This window comes from Amphiura filiformis, chromosome 11 (assembly GCF_039555335.1).
Source record: "Amphiura filiformis chromosome 11, Afil_fr2py, whole genome shotgun sequence".
Taxonomy (NCBI): Eukaryota; Metazoa; Echinodermata; class Ophiuroidea; order Amphilepidida; family Amphiuridae; genus Amphiura; species Amphiura filiformis.
Genome location: NC_092638.1, coordinates 63,419,705 through 63,436,825, shown reverse-complemented (window position 1 = coordinate 63,436,825; position 17,121 = coordinate 63,419,705). Strand labels below are relative to the sequence as shown.

The 17,121-nt window shown below is 36.0% G+C and overlaps 1 protein-coding gene across 1 annotated transcript; it reads left to right on the top strand.

The window, feature by feature from the left end:
• The first annotated feature begins 3,215 nt into the window (after positions 1-3,215).
• LOC140165127 (transmembrane emp24 domain-containing protein 2-like) lies at positions 3,216-11,779 on the top strand. The gene is made up of 4 exons (XM_072188561.1): positions 3,216-3,527; positions 7,942-8,134; positions 9,793-9,900; positions 11,617-11,779. The coding sequence occupies exons 1-4, from the start codon at positions 3,333-3,335 to the stop codon at positions 11,739-11,741; spliced, it is 621 nt and encodes a 206-aa protein (XP_072044662.1). The 5' UTR covers positions 3,216-3,332; the 3' UTR covers positions 11,742-11,779.
• The last annotated feature ends 5,342 nt before the right edge of the window (positions 11,780-17,121 follow it).

Genomic DNA, 17,121 nt, shown 5'->3' with positions numbered 1-17,121 from the left:
GTGTAGTGAAATAAAAATACACAGGGCTTAAAAGTTCATTTTCCTAAGTGGTCTTGTTAGACTTCTGTGCCAGGAGTTAAAAACATATTTTATTGCAGCTAAAAAATAATGCTGTCTCCCCGGGCTGTCTGTCTCAGTCAAACAAAGCCCATGGCCCTGTTAAAGGGACATTTCGTGATCCACAGCCTCATCCCCCCACTTTTCCCAAAAAAAGTTGAGATTTTTACACCACTGGATACCTCTGGCTACATAATGTTTATGTACCAAATATGTCTTGCAGATTAATTCGTTTAGCAAAAATATCGCCAAATTTGAATTTCGTTCTGGTGCACCAGAACGAAATTACAACGCATTGTCTATGGAGCAGTGTAATACACATAATCATGCATAACTCGCAAACGCAAAATCGGAATCAACTGAAATTTTGGAAATAAGCTTTTTTCGTGGATATCTACTGAAAAATGTCATAAAAAGAGGATGCTAGGATCACGAAATCCTCCTTTAACAGTTTCAAAAATGCGGAATGCGGTTTTTTTTAAAGACTTTAATTTATTTTTATTTTTTTATTGTTTTTAAAATTTTGAGTTAAATTATACGGTAAGTTTTGAGTGTTCAACAGTACACAGCATACAATTGTGACTGGTTTAGGGGCTGTGCAATGTAAAATTGGGGGGCAAGAAAATGTTGGCAAGGGGGGGAGCTGGGCAGTGGCGTAGCTGCCGGGGGCAGGGGGCAATTGTCCCCCTGGCAAAAATTGCTTATTTGGACTCCCGCCTCCTAGTGCAAGGAAAAAGGAGGGAGAGAGAGGAAAAAGAGAGGAGGGCAGAGAGATATGGGGAATCCATACAATATGTAATACCATACCGTACCATACGATTATTATCAATACAAGCCTGCAAAAATTGATGAGGCGGACGCCACCAATCCCAGAATCAAGTGCCCCAAAAGTCCTTGGCCGACCCCTGAACTAGTAACTATAATAGTTGTGGCATTTGCGAGCATAGCGAGCGAAAAAAATGAGGGTTTTTTATGCCTTTTTGGTCAAAAAGGTCCAAATTTTGATTTTCATTTCATTTCATGCATTTTTTATATTCATCAATCGATTTCTATTTCATTCATTTCATTCATTTCATTCATTTCATTCATTTCATTCATTTCATTCATTTCATTCATTTCATTCATTTCATTCATTTCATTCATTTCATTCATTTCATTCATTTCATTCATTTCATTCATTTCATTCATTTCATTCATTTCATTCATTTCATTTCAGACATTTCATTTTATTCATTTCATTTCATTTTATTCATTTCATTCTGTTATGTTTGTCATGTTGCGAGATACCAGACCAGATATCTCGACACATTCATATTTTATTCATTTCATTCATTTCATTCATTTCATTCATTTCATTCATTTCATTCATTTCATTCATTTCATTCATTTCATTCATTTCATTCATTTCATTCATTTCATTCATTTCATTCATTTCATTCATTTCATTCATTTCATTCATTTCATTTCAGACATTTCATTTTATTCATTTCATTTCATTTTATTCATTTCATTCTGTTATGTTTGTCATGTTAAGCGAGATACCAGACCAGATATCTCGACACATTCATATTTTATTCATTTCATTCATTTCATTCATTTCATTCATTTCATTCATTTCATTCATTTCATTCATTTCATTCATTTCATTCATTTCATTCATTTCATTCATTTCATTCATTTCATTCATTTCATTCATTTCATTCATTTCATTCATTCTATTCATTTCATTCATTTCAGTCATTGTATTCATTTTATTCATTTTATTCATTTTATTCATTTTATTCATTATATATTCATTTTATTCATTTCATTCATTTCATTCATTTCATTCATTTCATTCATTTCATTCATTTCATTCATTTCATTCATTTCATTCATTTCATTCATTTCATTCATTTCATTCATTTCATTCCCGAGATACGGTGGCATGAATACCTAATGATTAGCCCCATTGAAATCAGTGTAAATTGACCTGGTTCATAACTGTTTTAGGTCAATTTACACTGATTTCAATGGGGCTAATTAGGTATTCATGCGGTATTCATTTGGACTGTGGATGTTTTTCACCGGGGGGTATCTCAGTACAAATGACCATACGGGGACGTGCCGCAAACATGGGTAGCATTTTCAGCCTTCTGGTATATCAATGACCCCCTTTTCAAAGCCTATTTTGGTATATGAATGGGTCCTTTTTTCAAAATTTTCTCAATTTTGTCGGAAAACAGCCCAATTTTTCCTTAATATAGCCAAAAATTTTCAAAATTTTCCCAAAATTTTGGGAAAATGTAAAAACTAAGACAATTTCGACTTTTGGTATATCAATGGGTCCAAATTTCTTGAAAAATTGGTATATTTATGGGTCCACTTCCAAAATCTCAGCGGCATGTCCCTACCAAAACCAAACTTGAGTACCCCCCCCCCCGGGTTTTTCATCATGTTCTACTGAAACAATGTCATGAAAATGCTGAAATGCAAAAAAGATAATTTTATGACGTCACACTTTGGTACTCTATTTCATTCATTTCATTCATTCTATTCATTTCATTCATTTCATTCATTTCATTCATTTCATTCATTTCATTCATTTCATTCATTTCATTCATTTCATTCATTTCATTCATTTCATTCATTTCATGCATTTCAGTCATTTCAGTCATTTCAGTCATTTTTATTCATTTCATTCATTTTATTCATTTTATTTCATTTTATTCATTTTATTCATTTTATTTATTTTATTCATTTTATTCATTTTATTCATTTTATTCATTTTATTCATTTTATTCATTTTATTCATTTTATTCATTTTATTCATTTTATTCATTTTATTCATTTTATTCATTTCATTCATTTTAGTCATTTTAGTCATTTCAGTCATTTCAGTCATTTTATTCATTTTATTCATTTTATTCATTTTATTCATTTTATTCATTTTATTCATTTTATTCATTTTATTCATTTTATTCATTTTATTCATTTTATTCATTTTATTCATTTCATTCATTTCATTCATTTCATTCATTTCATTCATTTCATTCATTTTTTTTTATTCATTTCATTCATTTTATTCATTTCATCCATTTCATTCATTTTTTAATCAGGGTCTATACATTCAAACGACAGGTTTACGTCTATTCCAGATCCTGTGTTGATGATCTTAGCCCTGTGAAAATCGTGTCGGGATCCGAAATCGGCAAGCTGTGTGTGTTTTCGTAGGCTTACGTGGCATTAAATTAGCAATTAAAAACCGGCTTGTTATCCAATACTAAGCATACACAATGGGTACTTCAATTAATCTACTCGTTCTGTATTGTATATCACTGTTTTTATCCGTTATAAGCGTTGTAAATGGCTATTTTATTGCCATAGACGCTCACGCTGAAGAATGCTTCCATGATCGAGTTGTTTCAGGAACCAAAATGGCTCTCACATTTGAGGTTGCAGAAGGTGGATTTCTTGATATAGATGTCAAAGTAAGGCTTGAAATGAAGGTTAAATATTTATGGTTAATTAAGCAACAAATGAGGTGTCAAAATTCGCTAATAAAGTGGTAAATGCTGCATTTAGCGAAAGGAAAGGAAAGCACTTTCCGTAGCAAAGCCAAAGTTACATCTTGACTTGAGATGATCTTGTATTCTTGATTCTTGTGACTTGTCAAAACAAAGATTGACTTTCATCAAAAAGATTCAGCTAAAGTATTATTCAGATTTCCTTTTACAAATTAAGCGTACTGCTAGCCGTCCAGCGCATATTATTTTGCACAAGGTCCAATGCACACGCTTGACGTCGCGCACGTATACGCGATGGTAAGCTGTCAAAGGAACCTGGAAAAGATAGCATTTTGGTGGTGTTTCTAGATCTGACGTAGGGACCGTTCACAAACACTTAGGGGGGCCTGATGCAAAAAAAATTTCATCGCGAAAGTTTTCGGGCCCCCCCTTTTTGACATGAAAATTATGGGTCAACCCCATAGAAAAGCATATACCGTATTTAGTTAAATAAACGCCCCGGGCGTTACATTTTCCCAATGGGGGCGTTTATTCAAGGTCAATTTTAGAACAATAATTCCCGTTAAAATCATTAGGTAAACTTAAAACTCACACTAAATTGACGAACTATGAACTCAAACACGGACTTCTGGTTCACTTCGGTTTCCAATCCAGATTTTCGCCAATTATTGACGCTATTATCGACCATGTGGGTGACTTGGTAAGCTTACTACACAAGATAGCATGGAAATATCGGCATTTTTTAAACATCTTGGTTGAAAAAAGTAGTGGGGAGCGTTTATTTGAGAGGGGGCGACTATTTGACGAAATACGGTAAACTTAATTTTTCCAGGAAAATTTGTTGTCATTTTTGTCTCGCCCCCCTTAGAAAGGTCAAACAATTTCAGGGCCCCCCTTTTTGCATCAGGCCCCCCTTACAAGTGTTTGTGAACAGTCCCTTAGTCTCATGATGATAGCAGATTTTCTATGTGGAATCGCTATCAAAATCCCTCTAAAATTCCATGTGCGAGTGTCTCACTCTCATCACCATAAAAAATCATATATTTGGGTCAAGTGAAGTATACACAACATTTATGTAGGTTACCTTGACCTAGCTGTTCTTTTAAGGTGGTACTACACCCCTGGCTAATTTTTTGCCTATTTTTGCATTTTTCTCAAAAATTATAGCGCATTGGTGACAAGTAAGGTATATTATAGGGGCAAGGACTGCAACTACTGCACTGAAAATTTTATTTCAGCACAGACAAACAGTCAAAAATGAGGGAAACCCAATATTTGATCAATAAATCAATAACTACTTGTCTTGAGTCACTGAAATTCCAGTGTAGTAACTGGATGCCTTGCCCCAAATACATAACTTTTGTTACCAGTGTTTTATTAGTTTTTGAGAAAAATGCAAAAATAGTCACAAATTTATCAAGGGGTGTAGTACCACCTTAATTTCTATGTAAATTATATGTATTGTGTTTGGGCCCCGGTCTAGGCGAATTTGGCTGACTAGCAAATGTGTTAACTAAGGTTTGCCTCTCATACCTAGATACTTTCCTTTTCATGCAGACATGCATGCATGTTCAGGGATGTTAGACCAAGAACTCTGGCCAAAGTAACCGTTTTTACTGAATTACTAAAGGCCATAGGTAGGCTTAGAGAAAAAACGCAAAATGCGAGATGGCAACTGCAAAATGCGAGAAAAAGCGAGATTTATGCCCCCAAATTGGCGAAAATCAAAAAAATTAATTAATTACCGTAATTAAATAAATAAAATACTGCCCTCTATTTCTGAACTTAACCATTGCATTGCTTGAGCAGTACTGACGCCGGCGAGTGACCAAAATACACAAATATTTCCTCATAAATCAGCTTAAAAGGTCAATATACTGAATGATTTGTGTAGTAAATAAAGAATATCACTTGCAATGTTGCTTGGATTTGCCAGAAAATGGATCGTTTTTGCAAAATCAGGCTGGAAAATCGGGTCAAACTTTAAGCTTATCAGTTGTAATGGTTGTCGAATTCTGCAACCATGCGCCACAGAAATAGATTTTCGTGGTAGAAATGAATGTTTTGAAAGCGAGAAAAGCACTAAAAAGCGAGATTCACGGCGTGAAATGCGAGATTGCGTTTTGTCTCTAAGCCTAGCCATAGGCACTTTACATTGAAAAGCTGGTAGAACCAAAGCGCCATTGTGCTGAGCAAGCATGCAATTCGCACTTTTGTAAAGCAATATCAGGTATACGTAGACCGACACCCTCGGCCTCAATCGATCAACATTCACTAAACAAACATCAAGAATTACACACATAACTTGGGCAGTTGGTATTACAATTAATGACAAGGATTTGGTCTAGCATGAGTATATTAAACTGCTTTTACATGAACATAATGGCTAATTTACATAGGCACAAAAGACTGTGTTTATGTACATGTACCCGGTAATTTACTCAGCCAAACATGGCAAAGTAGTGCCCGAATGTCTTGACGAAACGCGACATTAATTTTCTCTACCAGTACAGATATACGAACAGCAAATGTCTAAGTGTAACAATACTTTTTTAAAAATTAATTACACTGAAAATCACACCGATATCTGAATTGAACACTGAAAATATACACAATGAAAAGCACCACTGAAAAGAACACTAAAGTGAAACAGTTTTTATGTCATTCTGCAAACCATAAACTACACTGAAAATGAACTACACCTCTAAAATCATTGGCCACTCATTATTAATCCCTCTGAAATTCATCACACTGAAATCGATTTAATTCCACTGGAATGAGCTAGCCAGTTCTTTTATTCACCTGTATTCACCTATTCTTCAGGCTCTGGATCTGAAAACATTTTCAGTCTAACATTTTATTTTGTGACGATTTTCAGTTGAGCACAAGTTTGTGTGATATTCAGTGTAAAAATTTCATATGGCATACCCACAACTGTGTAGCCATATAGCAAATTGCTTGTATTGTAATTAGTTGATGTAACCCAATCAACATTAAAATATATTTGGATTATTGGGCTTATGTACATTTGTAGATATTTTATCATTCTATTGTGCTGAAATCTTTACTAATAAAATAATAAGCGGGCTGTATCTGTCTATCTGTCTGTCTATCTGTCTGTCCGGCTATGCGTTCCGCCGCGCTTTGACGCATGTTGACTGGGTGGTTTTCAAGGGCCCCTCGAGGTCAAAAGGTCATCTAGGGGCAAAATACCCCAACTGGATAGCAAAAGCAGCAGCAAGTGGATACAAAGATGTGTAATGGGCAACTATGGACAAGTTTCATTCAGCTTTTGGCTGTCTGCCCAATTTGAAATGCACTGTAATGTCTACCCAGAATGCATTGCTGCAAAGCTACAGGTGCACTAGTGAATAACAGAAAATATGTAAATGATGATGGCTGCACCCAATACATGTAGCAACACAAGGTTTCTGTATCAGTGCTTGGGAAAATATAGAGATAAAGTTGTAATATATTACAGAGGATATGAATGTTCCAGCAAAACTCTTGTTCCAGCACATCTATGGACATTAATTAAGTTGTTTGAATGAGCACTCGATATTTTTATTCAGCCCATTATACAACATAGTGAGCTTAGGGTATCACCTTACCCACACATTCAATAGGCCTTTTTCATACTGAGTAATTCTGATAAAACCCGAAGCATGGAATAATTTCCCCTATCGCGCGCATAAAAGTACCTCTTCAGCTTCATGTACAGGGCAAAATTCCAATGTATAACAGGCATCATAAACTATGATGAACTTTCGACGGTCAATTGTGGATGAGAGAGGTACTTTTGCCAAGGATGCTCAATGTGCAATCAAGCGTGTGGTGGTAGTGTTGTTGTGTAAGAGACTGACTGTGGAAGAGGTGATACACATAATTAAAATGTTCTGTAAATAAAATTTAACTGACGAAAAATGATGGACATTGTCCATTTCTTTCCATTAGTATCTTATTGTGAAGAGCCAAGTACCTGAGGTTTTAGCTCAATATGCTAGGAAAATATTTCTTGCGATGACCCCATGTTCACATTTGCTTATATAAGCTGTATTTTCGCGCAAAAGGGTGTCGTAATTCATGACATTTCTTGTCTGCCAGTTCGGGTACAATTTGACCCGAACTTATTAGCTTACTGAATAAATAGCGCGGTTTTCCGAACTTTTCCGATCTTGATATGAAAAGGTCTATAAGGTTTGGAGGGTTCAGTGATTCACCAGCATTTGAGGCAAAATTAACCAATTTGTACACTTCCAATTTGTACACTTCATTCCAGATAACAGTTACAGACACTTTGAAACTATACTTGGGTGAGATAAAATCTAATGGCAAATACACATTTATCAATCAAAGATTTCATTATGCTTAATTCCAGATAACAGGTCCAGACAACAAAGTTATTTACTCTGGTGAGCGTGAATCTAATGGCAAATATACCTTTGCAGCACACATGGATGGTTTGTACAGATATTGTTTTAGCAACAAAATGTCAACGATGACACCTAAGATTGTCATGTTTTCCATGGATGATAGTGATGCACCAAAACAACAAGACATGGATACAGAAGGTGAGATATTATACAGATTGAAATTAAATCATGGCCAGTGGTGTAGCCAAGGGCTTATTGTCCAAGACAGAGATAAAAAGATTTTATCGCGTCTGACGTCATCTGTCAATCAAACTCGAGCACGGTTTGTTTACAAGTGATGATGACTTGTTGAACGCGGGCGGTATAACCGGTGCCTTATTGTTAATTTTGCACCTTCAAACATGCAAACCATCTCAAAAGTTAGGTCTTTATAGTGGGAAACTTTCTTTCGTGAAGGCACCATGTCAACAACAGTGTTTACTCTCTCTGGAAATTGGGTGCGCCAAATGAAACATTTCTCCCCAAAATTGACTCAATTTTGTCTCAGTAATTCCTCAAATTGACTAATTGTAATACAGCATTGCAAATTGTTGTGGGCCAAATATAATTTTCACTGGGCCAAATTTGAGACATACAGCCTCTGAGTAAACACTGGTCAACAATGCCCAGAAAAGCTGCTTTTTGCCTTGTAAAAGTACGTAAATTTCCGCCATTGGCTGCTATTCCTTTTCTCCGATCGGCACCAGATAAATCGGCCTTCCTTTTACGCGCTATATTAACCTGTGTAAAACCAGTCAAGGATCGTAATTGACAGTGACATCAGACGCGATAAAATCTTTTTATCTCTGTCTTTCAGGGGTGTGAAATCTCTGCGTTAACACGGAAATCCACGTTTTTAATTAATACTCCCAAATCCGCGGAAATCAATGCATTTCCGCGTTTTGCCAATTTCTCAAATCCGTGAGTTTGGCAATTGCTCGCCGTATTCCTTTTTAAAAGGAATTCTTTTTTCAACATCCTCAACTCAGTAAAGAAAGAAACCCGTCACTCTATGTAGAACACACTATACAAACACGTATTGTGACGCTGGAGATGAGAGTAGAAAACATGTGATGCATATCCCACATATTGTTGCGAAGTTCACTTTTTCTTTGAATCCATGCTTGTACTCATTGTTGTGATTGGAATTGTGCCCATCGGAATGATATTAAAATGATGACGGCGACCAGTTTCCCTGTGTAGGGAACTGAGCTGAAACTAAACTGATATTTTCAATCCGATCCATCCATCTAAAGTGTGACGACATGTTTATTAAAAATCACAGGGAATCAAGAGAGGATATATCATGGCTACCAGGATTGTAATTTTGTTGCGCAATACTCACATTTGTGCTATGAAATATAAGCTTATAATCTTCTCATATTTATGATGAAATACGGATGGTAGTAGGTAAGCTTTCTATACGTGCTTCGAACGCACTAATGGATACTTGGTCTTTTTTCCGCGTTTTTTGGAAAGCCCCGTCAACACCCCTGGTCTTTGATAATAGCTTGGGGGGGCACCCATCTTCAAGGCCACTGGGCAAAGACAAAGTCGGGCACCAAGGCCAGCAATTGATGAAGAATGCCTGGAAGTTGACAAAGATCTGGGGCACCAAGGCCAAAACATAAAATGGCAGGCAATGGCCTTGGTGGCCTCCCTGAAATTTGAGCCTTGCCCTCCATCCATCCTGGGTGATCATGTATGTTCAGTGAGATGTTTGTACAGTATATTACAGTTTATTTGTACATTATTCATCAATATTGGGATGTTCATAGTTAAATTAACAAAATGTGTTTCATTTTCTCACTCTGTAGATCATCATAATAAGTTAGAGGATATGATCAACCAGCTTGCTACTGGACTGACAGCTGTAAAACATGAACAAGAATATATGGAAGTCAGGGAACGTGTGCATAGGTCAAGTAAGTAGTGATTCAGGCATTCATGAATAGTAGAGCATGGTAGAGAGTGATATACATGGATAGTATGGTAGTGAGTTCATGAATGAGATTGACTGAATTCACAAGAACATGTTCTGCCAAAATCAATCAATTTTGGCCCCAAATGGCTGATTTTACATGATTTTAGACAAATTTCACTCCTATCAGTTGTACAGGTTGCCTTTGTTTTCATTTTGAAAATATACTGGTTAAACATGGGTCAATTGTCAACAACTAACATATTTTGCAAGATCTGGATGTGTTTTGTGCATTGATCTTTACCATTTACACCTACCCTGTACGGAATATCATTCTTCGCCATCAATTGAATTATCATGTTTATGCGGACGACACGCAACTTTATTTATCATTTGAATCTTCTCAACATAGTGCTAATTCTGCAATTGCTTCTCTTGAAATTTGTATCAGTGAAATCCGTAATTGGATGAAATCAAACTTCTTGAAATTAAATGATGATAAAACAGAATTTCTTCTGTTTGGATCCCACCAACAGCTCTCTAAAATCAACATTGAAAATGTTTGCATCGGTGACTCTGCAATTGCCTTATCTTCCAAAGCACGCAATTTAGGTGCATTTTTTGACACTCACATGACCATGCAACCTCATATCTCTAATGTCATTCGTTGTTCAGCGCTTCAACTACGTAACATCAGCCGGATCCGCAAATACCTAAGTCGCGATGCTACTGAACAAATTATTCACTCATTCATCTCTTCTCGTTTGAATAACAACAATGCACTTCTTTATGGATTACCAGCAAACCAACTCTATCGCCTTCAGAAAATTCAAAACACTGCCGCTCGAATTCTTACTTTCACCAGAAAATATTGCCATATCACGCCAATCCTAAAGGAACTGCATTGGCTTCCTGTCACACAAAGAATTGTTTTTAAACTTATGTTGATTGTATATAAATGTATTAATGATATTGCTCCGTTATATTTATCTGAACTCCTTTTACATTATGTTCCCACCCGTGCGCTTCGATCTGGAAACATGCAACTTCTTCAAGAAAGAAAATCCAACCGCACATGGGGTGACAGATCATTTGCAACCGCAGCTCCACGCCTATGGAATGAACTGCCTATTTATATCAGAACTGCTAAAAATGTAACTGTGTTTAAAAAGTTGTTAAAAACTCATCTTATGTCAGAGACATTCTGTAATTCTTAAGTTATGTTTCTTAATTTAGTTCCAGTTTTCTTTGTCTTGTTAGTTTTTGTTTGTTTGTTTTGTTTTAGTGCCTTGAGCGCTCTTAATTGAGTGGATATGTGCCTTGTCGCTATTATTATTATTATTATTATTGAGGTACATTTCATCACTATCGAGTATCGACCCATGTTGCACTATGATATGATATGATATAATATATGATATGATTTTATTAACCTGTATAACGTCGCAGCCAAACTGCCGAATGGCATTATACAAGAAACACAACAAATATTATGAAAGAAACAAAGATATGCATTAGATAGCAAATCAGTACAGAAAACTGAAATGGGAGAAATGCATTATGGGAAGTGTTAGATATCTCCATTGGTGTGTGAGTGAGTGAACAATAAAGTTGTTATAGAAAGATAAATTGAATCCTCTGCTTCATTAACACACAATCTTTATCACTCATTGTACATATTAAATATTTATCCCCATATTGTTTTCTTTTTCTGTTGCAGTTAATGACAATACCAATTCCAGAGTAGTCTTGTGGTCATTCTTTGAGAGTTTGGTGCTAGTTGCAATGACCTTGGGTCAAGTCTACTATCTTAAACGCTTCTTCGAAGTGAGGAGAGTTGTGTGATCTATGCATCTGGTGTCTTATTCTTATGTATTTTGTTTTTAATATTTGTGGCTGGTATTCACAAAAGGTGACTTATGCCTGGATCATACTGATACTGAGCAGCAAAAAAATGATTGGGTTATTCCAGTTCTAATCCAGACACCCCTATGGAAGACATGTCCTTAATCTTCCACACAGGGAGTGTGAATTTCAAATTGTGGTACTTGAATGGGCAAAACTACACCACCTGTGTGGGAGATTAAGGTTATGTCTTCCACATGGAGTCACCCATAATAATAATGGTCATGTCTTTTGTAGGGATATATGGATTTTATCTGGAATAGCCCATTGCACCTACATCAATCCCTCATGTGGAAAATTGATTGCCCATATATGGATCAGATGCCAGTAACATGCCCTAGCATCAAATCTCAATCTCATGGCAACTTGCTAGCGATATCGCTAGCCATGCTACTGGCATTTGGTCACTAATTGGGACTTCTAGTATGATACAGACATTACTTCAGCCCTAAACCAATGTGGGGCGTAGTCAAAGACATTAGTTTGGGAGTCCTCGACTCCCTATAGACCAACGCATAAATGCTCTAAGTGTTGCACAGCGCTCAGCCATTCTTCAGCTCAGTTCACTACACTACACAGAGTAAATAAATTCTATGAATTTAGTTTCCTTTTGTGGATACTAGTTCACACTTTGGTTCTTGATGTTGAGAAATATTGCACTTAACTATTTTGGCTAACACAAGATTTGTGGTTGAGCAGAATAATCTTTTGATTCAGGTTGCCATAACAAAGAAATTAAAAGTACATTGTGGGTTAATAATGTAAGGTAAGGCAGCTATTAAGGAAACCGGTGGCCTAGACAATGGGAATTAACATATGGTGCTGAAACCATAAGGCAGCTATTCTTTCATTCTGCTGAATGTAGACTGCACACTTTGTCTTGATATCTGTGATGCATGCTTTTGAACGGATGGCCAGTGTGCATGCTCACATCAGTATCAGCAGCAGTTGTGTGACATAGGTTTTGCAATAAGGGATAGCTTCCAAACCCAACCGCCAGTCAACCACCAGCACCCTGGCAGAAGTATTTTGTTTGGAACAATACAATGTAGTTGACTGGTGTTTGGGTTTTGAAGCCATCTCTAACATCCATAACTTTGAAAGTGGATGGCAAGGTCATATTATTTGGAATGACCAGTTGGCTACCTTTGTACATTTATAGTGAATCCTTGGCCAATGTGCTGCATTTAAAGCCACTGCCAATTCAGTTCACAATTTAGTCTGGTTGTTAATCTGATTGTAAATGTTTAAATGAATTTGTTTCTTATCTTTTTTTTCTTTCTGTTCCAAAATAGGAATTCATGTCAGTATTCTTAAGGCACTTACGGTGCACCCTTCTTCATTTACCATGTAAAGTGACTTCCCACAAAGTCAGGATCATAGTCAAATTGAGTTAAATCACAATATGCAAACGGTCCTCGGTTTGTTGACTTGGATATCTCATGCTTGAATTTTAACTACCAAAATTATTTTTTGTTTGAAAATCTAATTTTCTTACACAAAGAAAAAACATCAAGAAATTAAGATGATTTTAAATTCCTTTCTGAGCTGGGTCGTTTGTGTTCCTGTTTTGTGGGATTAGTCGCAATAATCTTTGAAATATTTTTGATGATTTTGTGACAGCTGATTTTGAATTCCAGTAAAGTCTCACATTGTATTTTGATGCAAATTTTGCCCTCTCAGTGCAAATGAGTGGGTTTAGGCAAGTCGAATCTACATCGGGCTGTTCCAGTTGAAATCCATACACCTTGTGGAAGACATGATCTTAATCTCCTACACAGCGGGTGTAGATTTGAGTTGCCCATTCAGGTAACCCCATTTGAAATTCACACTCCCTGTGTGGGAGATTAAGGTCTTAACTTCCATAGGGGGTGTATGGATTTCAGCTGGAATAGCCCAAGTTGGTTGTGTACTCTGTAATTGGTTATTTTCTCGTATATGTTTGCAATTTCCAACACAGACGACTTTTGTGTGTTGATATTTTTGCGAAATTCAAATTGTTCAAATTTTATCATGACAAAATTTCATATTTGTGTTTTAAATTTGCGATATAACTTCTATTCGCAAAAGTAAAACCCTTGCAAAGATTACCACTTGTGCAGTAATGTAATGCATGTCTTTTGTTAATTATGGTATGTTTTTAAAAAATATCAGATAATTTCTAATATTAAAAATGTTCAAATTGATCAATATTATTATAGTAGTAGTGGCATTTTCTTTGTATGAAATTATACTAAGGATGTACACTTTTGATAATATTCTTTTCTGTTCTTTGAATTTCCAGCAATGTAAAATCCCAAGACATTTGGGATCCATTTTGATATGACTGTACAAAACAATAATTTTATTTCAAGTAAAACATTTAAGATTTGAACTGCACCTTAATACTCACTGTTTGGTGAAAGCGAGAGTTAACTGTCAATGTAGACTTATTCATTTTGGGATCCATGGTAAAAACTTATGGAAATATACTTTTGATCAACTACAATAGCAAGGGTTACAGTATTTAGGATTTCTATCAATAGAATCGCATCTCCTAATTCTATGGTTTGATAATTTCACACAAGTGCATTTGTACAAAGTGGGTAGCGACTTTTTCGCAATTATGTATGCCATTTGATATCAATCCTGATGATCTGAACCTCTGCTATTTTAGTTGAACAAAGTTTAACGCCTAAAGTTCACACATATTTTTTTTCATCGTGGTAACTCATTCTAAATTAACTTGTACGCTTGATTGTTAAAAAAATTGGTTTCTTTTATAAATACACAGGACTATAAGGACACAGAATGTATTGTAATTTTACAACTGAGAAGTTGGTTTTCTCATGTTTGATCTAATGGCATTGTATCAATGTTGGCCCATTCCATGTCAACTCCAGGGATGTGCACCGCAGCACCTCTTCAATTTTTTTCTTTTTCTGTGTGGTGGTAGATATAGATGAGAAAATAAAATCCGAAAATTTGAGCTTCATACTCCATTTAGTTTTCCGTGGCATCAATTTGAAATTTAGAGGGTCAGCGTAAAAAATATGCATAGCGAAAAGGCGATGTTGGAGGTCCATGAATGTATAAAGGAACCATTTACAACTTTGAAAAGTATGTATCCTGGGGTACTTATTTGTGTAGAATTCAAATCTGGCATCAGAAAACTTGTAACTCCTTTACTTTAAAAGATATAGGGCCCTCAAAATGCAACTTAAGTCCATCCGGGACCAACTTTGGGGGTCAAAACTCCAAAAGTAAAAATAATTTTATTGTCCATTTTTTGCTAGTCAGAGCCCTTTGGTAGACATTACTCTTTGGAGCCTGTGACATGTCATTAACCCCCCTGAAAACCAATGTCAAACTTCAATGTGTACAAACTTTTGAGAGATATTGGCTTGGCTTCAACACATCAGAAGGTTTGCATTCTCCATAGAGTTGTACATAAGTCATTATACATGCGAAATCAAAATGTACAACTCTATGGAGAGCAAACCTACTGATGTATTGAAGCCATCCCCAAAGCCAATATCTCTCAGAAATGTTGTCCAAGGACATATCTTCAACATACCTGAAGTTGATGGTGGGGCAAAATGTCTGACATTGGTTTTCAGGGGGGTCAAAATGTACAAAAAATGTACAATTGAGGTTTTGCATGGGTAATATCTCAGCTAAAAGTATTCTAATAGGCTCAATATTGGATAAGAGTAATGTCCTACCAAAGGGCTCTGACTGGCAAAAAAATGGACAATAAAATTATTTTTACTTTTGGAGTTTTGACCCCCCTGAAAACCAATGTCAGGCATTTTGATCCACCATCAACTTATGTTGAATTATTTTTACTTTTGGAGTTTTGACCCCCAAAGTTGGTCCTGATGGACGGTTGCATTTTGAAGGCCCTATATCTTTTAAAGTAAAGGAGTTACAAGTTTTCTGATGCCAGATTTGAATTCTACACAAATAAGTACCCCAGAATACATACTTTTCAAAGTTGTAAATGGTTCCCTTTATACATTTATGGACCTCCAACGTTGTCTTCAGGCTATGCACACATTTTTACGCTGACCCCCTAAATTTCAAATTGATGCCACGGAAAACAAAATGGAGTATGAAGCTCAAATTTTCGAATTTTACTTTCTCATCAATATCTACCACCACACAGAAAAAGAAAAAATTGAAGAGGTGCTGCGGTGCACATCCCTGGAGTTGACATGGAATGGGTCTGTTTTGTTTAATTTCTGAACAAGGGATGCCATGTTAATCACTAATCCTTATGTTAATCTGATCAGCCAAATCTCCTGATTTGAATAGCATGCTTTCAGTGGGGTATTCCAGTTTAAATCTGTGCAGTACACCCCTTATGAGACATGAGCTTAATCTCCTACTCGGAAGGTGTAAATTTCAATTGGAGTCACCTGTTCAGGTAACCCATTTGAAATTCACATGCTCTGTGTGGATTAAAGTCATGTCTTACATAGAGGGTGTATTGATTTCAAATGGAAGAGTCCAATTATCTAAACCCTAATCCTAAAACCAACTCTGATCTTACTATCTATCATAGCTTTGTGGCAACCCTTATTCTGAAGTCTTCTCTTGCCTGTTTTGGGAATATTATTTACTTACATATTAGCGGTCAGAGGTGCAATTTTGTTGGAATGAATCGATATTGATTCTCACAAATTCATCTTACAAGAATCAAGTCTATGGAATAGGCGTGATTTTAGGGGAATCAATTCTGATTCTCGCAAACTGAGCACAGAGAATCTTTTAAAGAATCATTTCTCTCCATGTTTGCAGCCCTGGCTGTAACGTTTCTTATGTTAACATAATTATTGGGCTAAGAATTAAGTGCCATCTCAGAAACTTACAGGCATAACTACTTGATATCCGATTTGCTGTGTAGCCAGCCCTACTTGTGATTGGCCCATTTTGGGTTTGTCCTCAGCTGTCAGCAAAAAAGCTAGGAGGTGAGAACAAATTCATAGCAAATTTTTGCCAAATGTTTCTGAGATCAACTTTTTTCTTTTGCTTATTAATGACTTGTATCATGTAGGGGACTGGGGACTCTTATTATTTATGTTTATTAATAAAATGCCTCAAGGATAGGAGTATGAGGCAAAAATAATTTGTGTGTTTAGTGTGATTTATAGCTAAGAAATGAAGTTATTATAGCCAATTATAGCCAATAGATCTATAGCTAATAAGGGAAGACAGAAATGTACCAAAACATGATGCTGAAGAATCACATGGCACTCTGAACGGTGGTCAACCGATATCTATTGTTGTACAAGGCTCAGTCATTTAATGAGGCAATACAAACGATCAAATTTGGTGT